Source organism: Fukomys damarensis, unplaced genomic scaffold (genome assembly GCF_012274545.1).
Source record: "Fukomys damarensis isolate Sample0158 unplaced genomic scaffold, DMR_v1.0_HiC HiC_scaffold_23, whole genome shotgun sequence".
NCBI classification, from domain to species: Eukaryota; Metazoa; Chordata; class Mammalia; order Rodentia; family Bathyergidae; genus Fukomys; species Fukomys damarensis.
Genome location: NW_022900935.1, coordinates 49,864,724 through 49,878,687, shown reverse-complemented (window position 1 = coordinate 49,878,687; position 13,964 = coordinate 49,864,724). Strand labels below are relative to the sequence as shown.

The 13,964-nt window shown below is 47.1% G+C and overlaps 1 protein-coding gene across 1 annotated transcript; it reads left to right on the top strand.

Moving 5' to 3' along the window:
• The first annotated feature begins 2,631 nt into the window (after positions 1 to 2,631).
• Gh1 (growth hormone 1) lies at positions 2,632 to 4,249 on the top strand. The gene is made up of 5 exons (XM_010616749.2): positions 2,632 to 2,671; positions 2,925 to 3,085; positions 3,289 to 3,405; positions 3,566 to 3,727; positions 3,990 to 4,249. The coding sequence occupies exons 1-5, from the start codon at positions 2,662 to 2,664 to the stop codon at positions 4,188 to 4,190; spliced, it is 651 nt and encodes a 216-aa protein (XP_010615051.1). The 5' UTR covers positions 2,632 to 2,661; the 3' UTR covers positions 4,191 to 4,249.
• Positions 4,250 to 13,964: the final 9,715 nt, after the last annotated feature.

The following is a 13,964-nucleotide window of genomic DNA, read 5'->3' as shown; positions in this document are numbered from 1 at the left end:
ATCAGGCACCTTGGGTAACTATTGCTTAGGAACTGGGAGACCCTGGACAAGGCACTTTATTAGTAATATTCCGGATGTGTCTGTGGATGATTGATATGTAGACCAGTCTAGATATATGAAGAACTTCCAAATAACTGGAAGGTATTCATGGATTCCAAGTTATAAAGTGAATGTTCTTTAAAGATAGTTCAGGGTTCATTCTGAGCCTGTGGAGGCTGATGTGGATAGAAGTTGCTAATCACAGCTTCTCCCTACAGGCTACCCAGAGACCACTGTTGGGCCCTCTCTAAATCTGAAGGACTCAGAGAGGTGTGCGCCAAGACTGGGTGACTTCCCAAATCTCATTCAAAGATGAGGCAGAAGGCTATACGGGTTCAGGGGCTCTCCTCCACTTGCTTCCTGGTCCCTACTCTTTGGTGGAGCTGGAAGAAGGAGAGGAAAGGATATTCCCATCTTTCTCAGAGCCTGAGGCGACTGCCCTCTAAGCCTGCCTGGAGAACATTCCCCAGGGTCCCAGTGACCTCCCAGGAGGTGACAAAAGGTGGTCCCACTAGGGGCCAATGCTTGGGGGATGTTGGGACAGAACGATGCTCTGTCTTCCGGTCCTAGATGGAAGAGGTGGTGAAGCCCAAGAATTCACATTCTAGAACACTGGGCCATTTGGTGGCAACATCATAACCAATCGTATAACCAACCACTTCTATTTGCTTGCTTATTTTCAAGTGCCTTATGTTTTGAAACTCAGGGATGGAAGGCTTGAATGCAGGAGAGTATGTTCTTTCCTGCTCTCAGCCCTAGGGCATTTGACCCTGAAGAGCTCTCTCTGACAGAATTGCCTGGACCTGACACTAAAAGGAGGGGCTGTTCTTCTGTGAGGTTTCCTATGTGCACCCCACGCTACTGGGTCACTCTCACCAGGAAATAGAAGGAGATCAACCTAAAGGAAGACAAAATGTGTGACTTAGGGCAGGGTCCTGGCATTCAGAGGGATTTAGAAGTTAAAAATAACTCAATGGCACCACACAGTCTGCTAGGAGAAAGGGTTCTGGATGACGGAACATAGCAAATTCAAGGCTATGGCGAGTTCTCATCTTGGCTGATTCGGTTCATGACGTTGGTCTCTCAGAGCCTCAGTCTCTTCCTCTGAAAACTGGGTGTGAATAACACCTTGTTCTCACAACAGTTGTGAGGGTTCAGTGTGAGAATGCATAGGAATCTCCTTCATATCTATGATGAGCTCTGGCCTGACACTAAAAGGAGGAAAAAGAAGAGCAAGAAACTACAATGGCTGCCTACGGTGCTTTCGGGGAGCTGTATCTATTGGTGGGAAGACCCAAGCCCTGAAAGGCTCCCCCTACTCTGAGATTCTCTGAGGTTTCAGGGCAAATGCAAAGAAGCATTTTGTGGCCCCTTTCTGTTTCCAGGACATGTGCTTCTTGGTTTGCATCTCTGTGGCAGATCTGAAGAGAGGTTTGACCATCAATTGTGACATATTAACTTGACTTGAATAAGAACTGCCTAGCAGATTAGTAAAGTTCTGGATGTGTCTGGGTGGTTGATGTGTTGGTCAGTAAATTGAGGAGGGGAAGATCTACCCCAGACATCTGTGGCATCAACCAATAGACTTGTAGTCTGAATAGAATAAAAAGGGAAAGGAGAAGGCAGAGCTCGTTTCAGAGGACTTCCAGTCTTGGCCATTGCCATTAGACACTGGTCTCCAGTTTCCTCAGATTTCCAATGCAGGCTCACATTGGTGACTCTACTGTGAGCTTTCAGGCCTTAGACCTTGACTGCTGCTGAATCTTCTGGCTCTCTAGAGCACAGATGGTTATTTCGGAATCTCCTCCCTCTGGTCCTGTAAGCTTACCTAATAAATCCCAACCAAAACAAGTACAATACCTCAAGTTTGAGTCCTTTGCCCCACAGACACTGGGAGAGTCTCAGCAGTCTGGGAAAGAGGCGATACGTGGGGTCCGTGCCCTCTACGGGTTATTTACCACCACAATCAGCTGCCTCAGCCACAAGGAGGGCATGGGGTGGGGGAAGCAAGTCAGGACTTTGGAGCTGAACTATGCCCAGAACCCCCAGAATCTATTGACTATCCTTGGTCTCCTTTTCAAGCACATAATTCTCTCTGGTGGGTGGAAGGGAACCGTACAGGAAAGAGGAGAGGGACAGAACAGAGAATGGGAAGGACTCAGCACTGCTCTCAAGAAGCAGTCATCCTGACACTGTCCCATCTTGGGGAACCCTGTGTTGGGCTCTCTCCGCTCTGGTAGACAACTGCACATCAGCATCCTGATGGACCGACCCTGGATTCAGCTTCTGTTACCTTCCCTTTAAGGGAGGAGGTTGGGTGTTCTCTCCTTCAGATATCCCCTACGCACAATCCTCACAATCCTCACGAGCATGGGGATGTTGCCAGCCCCAGGGGCATGACCCCAGGAGAGGGGCGGGAACAGGCTGAGTGAAAAGAGCTTCTAAATTATCCATCAGCACAAACGTTGGTGGCCCCATGCATAAAAATATGGAGAAAACATGCAGTGGCCTTGTGGTGGGGGAGAAGAGGCCAGGGTATAAAAAGGGCCCACAAGGGACCAACTCCATGATCCCAGAGTCCAGATCCCTAAACTGGTCCTGTGGACAGCTCACTCGGCTGCAATGGCTGCAGGTAAGTGGCCCCAAAGTCCCTTTGGGCACGGTGTGGACTAAGGGAGATGCAGGGGCCCTGCAGACTGGATAAGGGAACTAACCCTTGGCTTTGGGGTTTCTGAATATGACTACAGCAGTATAAACCCAACATATGGCCATGTTGACAATGTTCTCAGTACTTAGGCTCAGTGGGAGGAGAAGGAGTTGCCCTGGGGCAGGGAGAGCGTGGTCCCCTGCTCTTGGGCCTTCCCCACCCTCCTGTCTCTCCCTAGGCTCTTGGACCACCTGGCTCCTAGTCTTCGCCCTGCTCTCCCTGCCCCAGCCTCAGGAGGTCGGGGCCTTCCCGGCCATGCCTTTGTCCAGCCTGTTTACCAATGCAGTGCTCCGAGCCCAGCACCTGCACCAGTTGGCGGCTGATACCTACAAAGAATTTGTAAGCTCCTTAGGGATGGTTACCTGGCCAGGAGGGTCAATCCCCCCTGGAAAATAATGGGAGGAAACCCCAAGGGGCTCAGAGTTGTATGTAAGTGAAGTGCTGTTGGATGAGCGGAAACGGAGGGGCGGGGGGTGAGTCCCAACAGAGTAGCTACAAAAGCTGCTCACCAGCCCAGACCTGAGCCATGGCGCTTCTCCCAGGAGCGTGCCTACATCCCCGAGGGACAACGTTACTCCATCCAGAACACCCAGGCTGCCTTCTGCTTCTCCGAGACCATCCCAGCCCCCACGGGCAAGGAAGAGGCCCAGCAGAGATCCGTGAGTCGCTACCCAGGCTCTGGGAAGACCATTCTCCCTTCCCTCCCAGCGGCCCTGCCCACACCCCAGCTGGGGGACCCCTTCTCTCCCAGAGTAGGCCATGGGAGGCCGAGCAGAGGCCACCCTGGCTGTGCACCGATCTCCCCGACTTTTCCCGCAGGACGCGGAGCTGCTGCGCTTCTCACTGCTCCTCATCCAGTCGTGGCTGGCTCCTGTGCAGTTTCTCAGCAGGGTCTTCACCAACAGCCTGGTGTTCGGCACCTCGGATCGTGTCTATGAGAAACTGAAGGACCTGGAGGAGGGCATCCAGGCTCTGATGCAGGTAAGGATCTCTCTGGAGCCATGACCACCCTCTGCCTGGGCCTAAAAGTCCCACTGGCCAGCTAATGGCTGGGGGGCATCACAGCGCCGAGGAGGGAAATGCTGCCGCTCTTTTACCAGCCAGGCCTGACGCAGGAGGAAGAATCTCATTCCTCATTCCCCTTTTGAATCCTCTAGGCCCCTGATGGGAGGGTGGAAAGTGGATGGGGAGGGGACAGGGCTCCCAGGAACTGGGCCTCTCGCGTCCTTCCTCCTCATGACAGGAGCTGGAAGATGGCAGCCCCCGGGCTGGGCAGGTCCTCAAGCAAACCTATGACAAGTTTGACACCAACTTACGCAGCAGTGACGCGCTGCTCAAGAACTACGGGCTGCTGTCCTGCTTCAGGAAGGACCTGCACAAGACTGAGACCTACCTGCGGGTCATGAAGTGTCGCCGCTTTGTGGAAAGTAGCTGTGCCTTCTAGTAGCACAGTGTCTCCGTCACCCACCCAGCACCTCCCCTTGCCCTAGAAAGTGCCACCCCAGTGCCTGCCGTCCTTGTCCTAATAAAACTAAGTCGCATCGTATTATCTGTCTAGGTGTCTTTCTCTTATGGGCTGTAGGGGGCAGTGTGGCACAAGGGGCAGGCTAGGCAGACAACCACTAGGCATCCCGTGGGGTCAGTGGGAAACCAGGCCTCTGAGATAGTGATCCTGGCTCTTCCTGTGCCAGAAAGAAGCAGACACATCACCCCTCTCCGTCACAGACTAACTCTCCCACCTGTCACGTCCCAATCTTGGGGGAGTCACTGGTCATTGGGCATAGGTCACCTCCATAAAGTAGGCCCCCCTCTCTCTAGATCTGGGGTTACAAATACTATGCCAACAGGCGCCAAGCAGATAACTATATAACTCAGGAGGGCTGAGTGGCAGGGGCCGCGTGCAATCGACACTCAGCCTGCTTGTGAGGGAGAAGACGCCCAGGGCTTGCAAAGGGGCTGCTCGTCCATTCTGGCGGCCTCACGTCTGCAGGAAGAAGGCTGCCAGACCTTCCGATTCTCCAAGATGGCGGGGACCCCTAAAGATTTTGCCAAATCTAATTTTTAAACATTGGCAACTAACACATAGTGAAAAGATTTTAAGGGCAAAAATGAACCCAAACACATCCGGTTTTCAATCTGGCAGTGTGCAGCTCTGTTCCAAAGCCAGTGGATTAGGATGACTCAGTTTGAGCAAAGAATCAGAAAGACTTGGCTATTTGTAATTTGTGTTCTTGAACGAATTACTTAACAGCCTTGAGATAATAATCTACAGCTTTACACATTTATGTGAGGTTTCATGAAATTGTATTTCTGGACCCTGGACACACAACCTTTTTGATTCACTGTAACAAGATAACCATTTCTGAATTGCCAAAATATGCAGTGAGTTTTGTCCCTTTGTACATATTTGAGAGTAGAACCGACATCTTCCCCTTTGTTCACAAGTCCTCCTCAGAAAGACAGGATCTGGGCTTCTGGATCAAGTAAACTCACACTTGTAATTCCAGCACTCTGGAGGCTGAAGCAGGAAAGTCATGAGTTCTAGGGCAGCCTGGGGTACGGAATGAGACTTTATTTCAAAACAAAATAAAACAAAAACTTTTAGGGCCTGGAGCCTCCTAAGCAATGAAAGCAACTAACCTTAGGAATGTTACTATACTGGAAAAAAAAAACTGTAATGAGACCTTCTGGGCTTTGCGAATTGGCCAGGAGAAGGGCTAGCTGACCACTGGCTGTGTGGATCTCTGGGAAGGAAAGGTAAGAGGAGGACCCAAGTCTACAAGGGGAAGCGCCTGGAACAAAGGAGGTGTGATGTCTAAACCAAAGTACTGGTTAGAGATGTAGCTCGGCGGTAGAGTGCTGGCCTTGCATACACGGGGAGGCCTGGGCTCCACCCTCTAATCACCTGCACTGAGAAAAAAGAAAAGAAAAAAAGTACTGAGCTCTAAGCTATTTCCAGTATTATATTTAATACAAGGATTACCTGGAGCTGGACTGAACCCTAATGAAGCAGGGGGTCCTCCCTCAGAAACCCACGGTGGGCAACCAGAAACTGGGACCTGCGGAAGCCCTTGGTTTGATCCGGCCGTGTGGGACCACCTGTCAACAGTGACAGCCTGTGGCAGTGAGGAGCAAAAACAAGACAGGCCAAGCCTCCAGCGCCCCCTACTGGAGCTAGTAAAGCCAAACGACTGGCTTCTTCCCTTCTGGATTTGGTGTACACTCTGGGCTTTGGGGCCAGGAGTTGGCTTTCACAGATGTTGAACAACTGCAGGTCTAATGCAGCTGACCGTGACTCAGAAATGGCTGAAGACCGCTGGATTAGGCTGCTTTATACTCTGCTGTCTTGAATTTGCTTCCTAACTTATTTTCCCAAGTGCTCGATTTGAGGTGAATAATTTATATTAGACTCATACTGTGAGACAGTAGGATCTATCATATTTAGCAGAAAAATCGAGATTGAAAATATCAAATGTCGGGGAGTATTGTTTTGCAAACTCAAATAAAAAAGAAGGAGGAGGAGGAGGAGGAGGAGAGGAAATGAGGATTAGGTTATAAGAAAGCCATTTGTGTGTGGAGCTGGGGTGGCAGCCAGGCTCCTGGAAAACTTTCTGGGCTGCTCAGTCCCTTTGCTCTTTTGGCCTGGTGTTCCCCCCAGAAGCACCACTTGGGGTGGGGATAGGGGCCTAGGTGCTTCTGTTGAGGGTTATGAGACTGGCCCTGTTTGATCGCTGTGGATCTGTGGAACCTGAGTTGGGATGGGTCTGTGGCATTAGTGGCCTCTGAATCAATGACACACAGGCCAGGTGAGTTGGGACATAGAGGCTGCCACCAAAGCTGGGCCTGAGATGATGAGTCTTCCGCATGTGGCCTGGGCAGGGCACAGGGAGAGGCCCCACAGCCACCCTGAGCCGGCTCCCTTGAACCACGTTCCTAGAGAAGAGCTGAGTGGCACACGGACGCCCGAAGAGGAAGGTACCTTCAGGGTCCTCACCCAGATGCTGGCTGGCTTAGACCTGGATCTCAGGTGAGACCTGGGGTGGGTGGGGACGGCAGAAGGCAGGGGGCTGATGGCGCCTGCTCACTTCCACCCAGAGCCTCAAGGCCAGGGAACCCAGAGGGAGGAAGGTGGCCTCCGGCTCCAGTTACTCGGGGTGCACACTGCTTACAGGCTGGTGACCTCGGTCACACATCATCCACTCTGTGCCTCAGTGATCCTCAGGAGACCTCACACAATTGAGTGGTATAATTCACATCCAGCTCTTTATAGGAGTTGGAGAGTGGACATGTTGGAATAGGGCCTGAGAACAGTGCAGGAAGAGACTCCCGTCTCACAGAACTTTCTAAACTCCCTATCCATAACCTGGGGTGCACGTGAGGCAGCCTTAGAACAGATAGGGAGCTGGAGAAACAGCAAGCAGGGTGGTCAGACAGACTCTTCTTAGAGGGCTTCCTGGAGGAAATGGCCTAGGAAGTCAGGTCTGCCTCTCTCTTTTTTTTTTTTTTTTTTTTTAACACAGAGTCTTGCTGCATAGTTCAGGCTGGCTTTGAACTCACTATGTAACCCCGACTGGCCTTGAACTTGGGACAGTCCTCCCTCAGCCTCCTGAGTGCTGGCATTACAGGCATGCGCCACCACACCTGGCGTGTCTGCCTCTTTACTCTGCAGGGACTCTTGGGCATGTGGCTTGCTTTGGCTGAGCCTGTTTCTGCATCTGTCATCCACATCAGCCAGGATCTAGTGAAGGCCAGGGGAAGAGAAATCTGGCCTCCCCCACGTGTGTGTGGGGAGGGTTGCAGTCCCCGCTCCATCCCCCAAGATGCTCCCTGACGTCCAGCTCATTTGGAGGGTGGGCTCCACCTATCCTGAGTCCAGGCTACGACTGGAGAGACCACTACTCTGCAGAGAGAGAGCAGATCAGAGGGGCTGCTCCCAGCTTTCAGAACAGAGTAACTAGGCACTGAGGAAGCTTCTGGAAGACCTTCAGAGCCCACAGAAGCACTTGGCATGAATGCTATCTCGTAGTGGTAGGACCACAGACTCTGGGGCCAGACTTCGTGGATTTGTATTCTGACTCCTCTGCTTGCTGGCTGTGTGACCCTGGACTAGTGACTTCACCTCTCTGGGCCTCACTGTCCTCTGTAAGTGTGATTCCATCTACCTCAGAGTGCTGGTGGGGTCCAAGTGTGAGTAGGCAGGCAATGCTTAGTCGAGTGCCTGAGCACTGCATGTGCCTCGTGTGTGTTAATGGTTAATTCAGGAGAATTCTTTTACCCCATTCCCCTCTCCCCCTGACTAGGTGGTCCTTGATCATCTGAGAGATGCAAATTAAAACAATGCTGAGATTTCACCTCACTCCAGAAAGAATGGCTGCTACCAAGAAATCAACCAATCACAAATGCTGGCAGGGCTGTGGGGAGAAAGGAACCTTTCTCCACTGCTTTTCCACAGCGCAACCACTGTGGAAATCAGCCTGAAGATTTCTCAAAGAATTTAAACTAGAGGTTGCTTTGGACCCAGCTATACCTGTTCTGGGTCTCTTCGCGAAAGAATTAAAAACATCATACCACAGCAATGTATGAGCACCCTTGTATATAGCAACACGGTTTGTATTAGCTAAATCTTGGAAACAGCCCAAATGCCCACAATTGATTTGTGGATAAAGAAGATGTGGGGTTTTTTTTAATACAACGGAGTACTACTCTGCCATAAAGAAGGATGAGCTTCAGACATTTAGAGCTAAATGGATGGACCTTGAGGCCATACCCTTAAGTGAAATAAATCAGAGACACATGTTTAAGTACCACGGCGTTTCTCTGGTGTGAGGAAATGAATGTGGAAATAAGGACTGAGATGTATAATGGATACTGAGAAATGGGAAGAAAGGGTTCAAATGGGAAGGGGAACAGGGAGGAGGGAAGGGACAAGAAGAAAAGGGAAAAAATGGAAACAAAGCTTTTGTACATAAGGAGGGGAAGGAACTTGAGGGGAAAATGAGATAAAATAAAATAAAATTTACTTTTAAAAGAGCCAAATGATTCACTTTCTGACGTTTTATTAATCTGTTGACATTTTAACAACTGTCTTTTGAGTTTCCTTTTCTCCCCAGTTTAGTCTTGAATTTTCACTGTAGCCGGAAAGACAGATATGGAAATCAACGCAATCATATGAGATAAGAATACATTAAATCACATGTCTGATGATGGGTCTGTATCCAGAATATAAAAATAACTCTCAAAACTCAAATTAGGGCTAGAGATTTAGCTCAGTGGTGCCTCCCTCGCAAGCACAAGGTCCTAAGTTCAATCCTGGTACCAAAGAGAACCAAAAAACAAAAACTTCATAAATAAAACAACCTGACAAAAAAGATGAGTAAAAGATGGAACCGAACACTTTACCAAAGATAAATGAATAACAGGTAAGCTCAGGAGAATATACTCAAATCATTAGTAATTAATTCAAGCTAAAGCCACAACAAGATGCCACAACACAATTATTAAAATGGCTACATTTTTTTCCTGTTAAGTTTATTGGTACATTTAAGGTAAACAATACAGTTACATTCATCGCTGGGATCTTGTACCTCTACATGACAGGTCTTGGTTCTTATTTTTTCCCCACACTCCTGCCCTCCCTCCACTGCCTCCACCCTTCCCTATTTACAAAGACTTTGTTTCCACTTTTTCCTTTTTTCACATTTTTTTCTTTTCCCTTCTTTCCTTTCCCCTCCCCTTCCCACTTCCCCTTTAAAATGGCTAAATTTTAAAAGATGGATCATACATAGTGCTTAGGGTAATTTGGGGGTAACTAGAGCTTTCATACATTACTGGTTTGAATGTTAAATGCTACAGTGATTTTGGAAAATACTTTGGTAGATACTTGAAAACACACACTTCTCATATGATATTCCATTCCACTCTAGGTATTTATGCAGGAGAATAAAAATGTAGGACCGCATAAAACTTTGTAGGAGTTTTGTTTATAATAGCTCCAACCTGGGACTTAACTAAATGTCTATTAGCAGGTAAGTAGACAAGGACAACGGGTATGTTATACGGTGGAATATTACTCAGCAATAAAAATGCAAGAACTACTGATACCAACCAGAACATGAGTAGCTCTCAAGATAAGAGAGTACTGGGTGAAAAATCCCAGAGTCGTGGAAATGCACACTAATCTACAGTAATAAAAACAACTTAAAGGTTGCCTGAGGATTGGGAGGGCCAAGTCAGGAAGAAAGGGTTATAAAGGGGAGCTTTTGGGAGTGGTGGGCATGTTCACTAACTTCATTGGGACAATGGTTTCATAAGTATATGGTAAACCCCACTTAGCCAGTCTTGCTTTCTATGGTTTCAGTTACTCATGGTCAACCATGGCCCCAAAATCCTAAGTGAAAAAATTCCAGAAATAAACAGTATGTAAATTTTACATTGCACCGTCATTCAGAGTAGCAGGTAAACATGTACATTCCTACTCTGTTCTGCCTGGGATGAAAATTATCTCTTTGTCTAGTGTATCTGCCTTGTATATGCTACCTGCCTGTTAGTCACTTAGTATCTTAGCTACCAGACACTGGCAGTATCACAGTGCTTGTGTTCAAGAGATCCTTATGGGCTCACCCTCGTGTTATGTCACAGTGCCCACACGGTTCCTCTCCTTCCAGCTGATCATACAGGCACGGTGCCGTCTCACACCAGCACAAGAGGAAAAGTAAATAGAGCACAGTAAAATTTTAAATTCTTCACAGCGCTGGGGATGGAACCCAAGGCCTTGCACATGCCAAGGAAGTGCTCGACCACTGAGCTGCTACCCAGACCTATGTATTTATTTTTAAGACAGAGTCTCACTAAGTTGCCAAGGCTGGCCCTGAACCTGATATCCTCCGGCCTCAGTTTCCTGAGTAGCCGGAATTACAGGAATGTGCCACTGTGCCTGAACAGAATAGTTTGAGAGAGGGGTTGGGGGGAGAGACCGCATCGATATAATGTTTTACGACAGGATATTGTTTTAATTGTTCTCTTTTGTGATTAGCTATTGCTGCTAATCGCTTTTTGTGCCTTTTGTATAAATTGAGCTTCATTGCTGGCCTGTATGTGTAAGCAACAACACAGTCTGGTGGGATTTCCTACTGTCTGCGGTTTCCGGTATCTGATGGAGGTCTCCCCGCCCCCGCCCAGTACCAGGAATCGAATGCAGGTCCTCAGGTTTACCAGGCAGGCCCCGCACATCGTCAGTCCTCTGATGGAGGTCTTGGAATGTATCTCCCACGGATGAGGGGCAGCAACTGTCAGTGTCAGAACTTATCGGTTGTACACTTTAGTGATGAGAAGTTTACCCTTCGTCAATTCTACTCGACACACACCCTCCCCAAAACTCCACTGACCCCCTCCCCTACGTGCTCACATTGCTGGGGTCCTGCAGAACAATTGACTGGGCAGCAGGTGGGGCGCAGTGGCTGCCCCTGCTGGGCCAGGGACCCCATTTTGAGAATCCCTGGAGTGGAGTTCTAACATGTTTTTTTATTTTTTTTAAGAATAAGGTTTTTGCTTTATTTTTGCCTTTCAGTGACACAAGGTAGTGTAAATTAAGTACAATATCTACTAGATAGGAATTATTTTTTGCAGTATCAAATGGGAAAACATGGTTAAGAATATACCATTCAGCCGGGCGTGGTGGCACACTCGTGTAATCCCAGCACTCGGGAGGCTGAGGCAGGAGGATCACTGTGAGTTCAAGACCAGCCTGGACTACACAGTGAGTTCCAAAGCACTCAGAACTACATAGTGAGACCCTGCCTAAAAAAAAAATATATATATATATATGCCATTCAACAGCTGGGCATGGTGGCAGGAGGATCACAAGTTCAAGCCTAGCCTTGGCAATTTAACTAAGCTAAGTTTCCCAGAATAAAAATTTTTTAAAGGCTGAGGATGTAGCTGAGTAGAGGCCCTGGGTTCAATCCCCAGTACTACCAAACAATTTTTTTTTAAATTTTTTATTGTACTAGAGGAAAATAAGAGAATTTTCATGACAACAAGAAGGGAATTTTTTGTAGTCTAGTCTTTATTACCTCAACTAACGGAAAAATTTTGTGTGAAAATGTCCGATCTCCTCACTTCTCATGCTGTGTAAGTAGCTTCTATGACAAATAACTATATTTTCCTAATTCAGATGTTACAATTAAAAGGGGATAAGTAAAAATATCATTGATATAGGATAGAGAAATTGGCTAAAGGACTGAAGAAACTTGTACAGTGTGATCATATTGCTAACCTCAGAACAAAGACTAAATATAAAAAAATTCTTTTTAATGGAAAAATGTCTATTATGGTATTGAGTATTAAAGTGTAATTTGGGGGGGGCATGGGGGATCAAACTCAGGTCCCTGTGTTTGCAAGGCAGGCAGCGATATCACTGAGCTAAATCCCCAATCCAAAGTGTGATTTTTAATAGTATGATGATTGTAATGATTTTCCATCCCCAGTTTGTTTTCTACATTAAAATTACAAGATTTGGAGCCAGGGATTTAGCTCAGTGGCACTGCGCGTATTGCAAGCTCAAGATCCTGAGTTCAATCCCCAGTATAAAACAAAACAAAACAAAATAAAAATATATATATAATATATAATTACAATTTTATATAAAGTTATAATATTTTAAAAATAGGCTGGGCATGGTGGCACATGCCTGTAATCCCAGCACTGAGGAGGCTGAGGTGGCAGGATCATCACAAGTTCAAGACCAGCCTGAGCGACCTACATAGTGAACTACATAGTGAGACCCTGTTTAAAAAAAAAGTGGTTTTTTTTTTCTGGAAAAAACAAATAACTGGTTTATAAAGAAATATCCAACAATGTAAAGTTTGTATCATTGCCCCAAGCTAGTTTTAATTATCTTGCTAGGGAATCCACATGCTTTAATTCTCATTTCAACAATTTAAAATAGTCCTATGTCCTTTTTTTGTATTCTATCTCTGTATTATGTAGGCTATCATATGTAAATATTTTTTGTACCAGAGATCAAACTCAGGTCCCGCACTTGCAAGGCAGGTGGTGAAACCACTGAGCTAAATCCCCAGCCCCTCGTATGTAAAATTTTATACATGATGTTCTATAACTTTTTCCAAATACAACAAACACTAAAAGTAGAAACTAGTTCATCTTTTTTTCCTTTTTTTGAGGCAGGGTCTTGCCACAAAGTCCAGGCTGGCCTTAAACCCACTGTGCAGCCCAGGCTGGCCTTGAACCCAGGGAAATCCTCCCTCCTCAGCCTCCCAAGCAATGGGACCACAGGTGCACACCACCCCTCTGAAACTAGCTCATCTTTTTTTTGTTTTGTTTTGTTTTTTTGTTTTTTGAGGCAGGGTCTCGCTATGTAGTTGAGACTGACCTGGAACTCACTATGTAGTCCAGGTTGGTTTCAAACTCACAGAGATCCTCCTGCCTCAGCCTCCCCAGTGCTGGGATTACAGATCTGCGCCACCACACCCACCTTGAAACTAGTTCATTTTAAAAGCATTATGAGGGCTGGGGATATAGCTCAGCGATTCTGCTGCTTGCCTCCCAAGCACAAGGTCCCAAGTTCAATCCCCGGTGCCAAAAAAAAATATATATATATGAATTTACCTCTTAAAATGATAGTCACCACTTTAAACTCTTTTTGAAAATTATAAGAAAAATAGCTTTCAGCTGGGTATGATGGTGCAAGCCTGTAATCCCAGCAAATGGGAGGCTGAGGCAAGAGGATCGCTATGAGTTCCAGACCAGGCTGGGCTACATAGTGAGTTCAGGTCAGTCACAATTACATAGTGAGACCCTGTCTCAAAAAAAAGAAAAAAAATAGCTTTCAGAAATAAATTTACTCTAAACATTAGCCCAGTTGGATTTATTCCTTTATTGTGGTTCTGGGGATCAAATGCAGGGTCTTGTGCATGCCGGACAAACACTGCCACTGAGTATACCCACCCCTCCACACCTCCACCAGCCCAATTAATTTCCACCAAAATTTAGTATTATGGGATCACGTCGTGTTGTCTTCATAAATCTGAGAAAGCTTCCAGGACTCAATCCCATGGTTGGAGCATTAGTCACTGGATGAAAATATACCTTCTCATGTCCACCTTCCAGAAAAGCAGAATCCAAAACAAATTTCACATCTCCATCATCACAGAAGAGCACCAGGGGTGTAGCTCAACCTTGGCCAACTTTCAGGTTTTCT

Excerpts from the sequence above, each read along its gene's own strand:
- Gh1 (XM_010616749.2), top strand. Across the intron at positions 3,086-3,288 it reads CTGATACCTACAAAGAATTT|GAGCGTGCCTACATCCCCGA; the intron begins GTAAGCTCCTTA and ends CGCTTCTCCCAG. Across the intron at positions 3,728-3,989 it reads GCATCCAGGCTCTGATGCAG|GAGCTGGAAGATGGCAGCCC; the intron begins GTAAGGATCTCT and ends TCCTCATGACAG.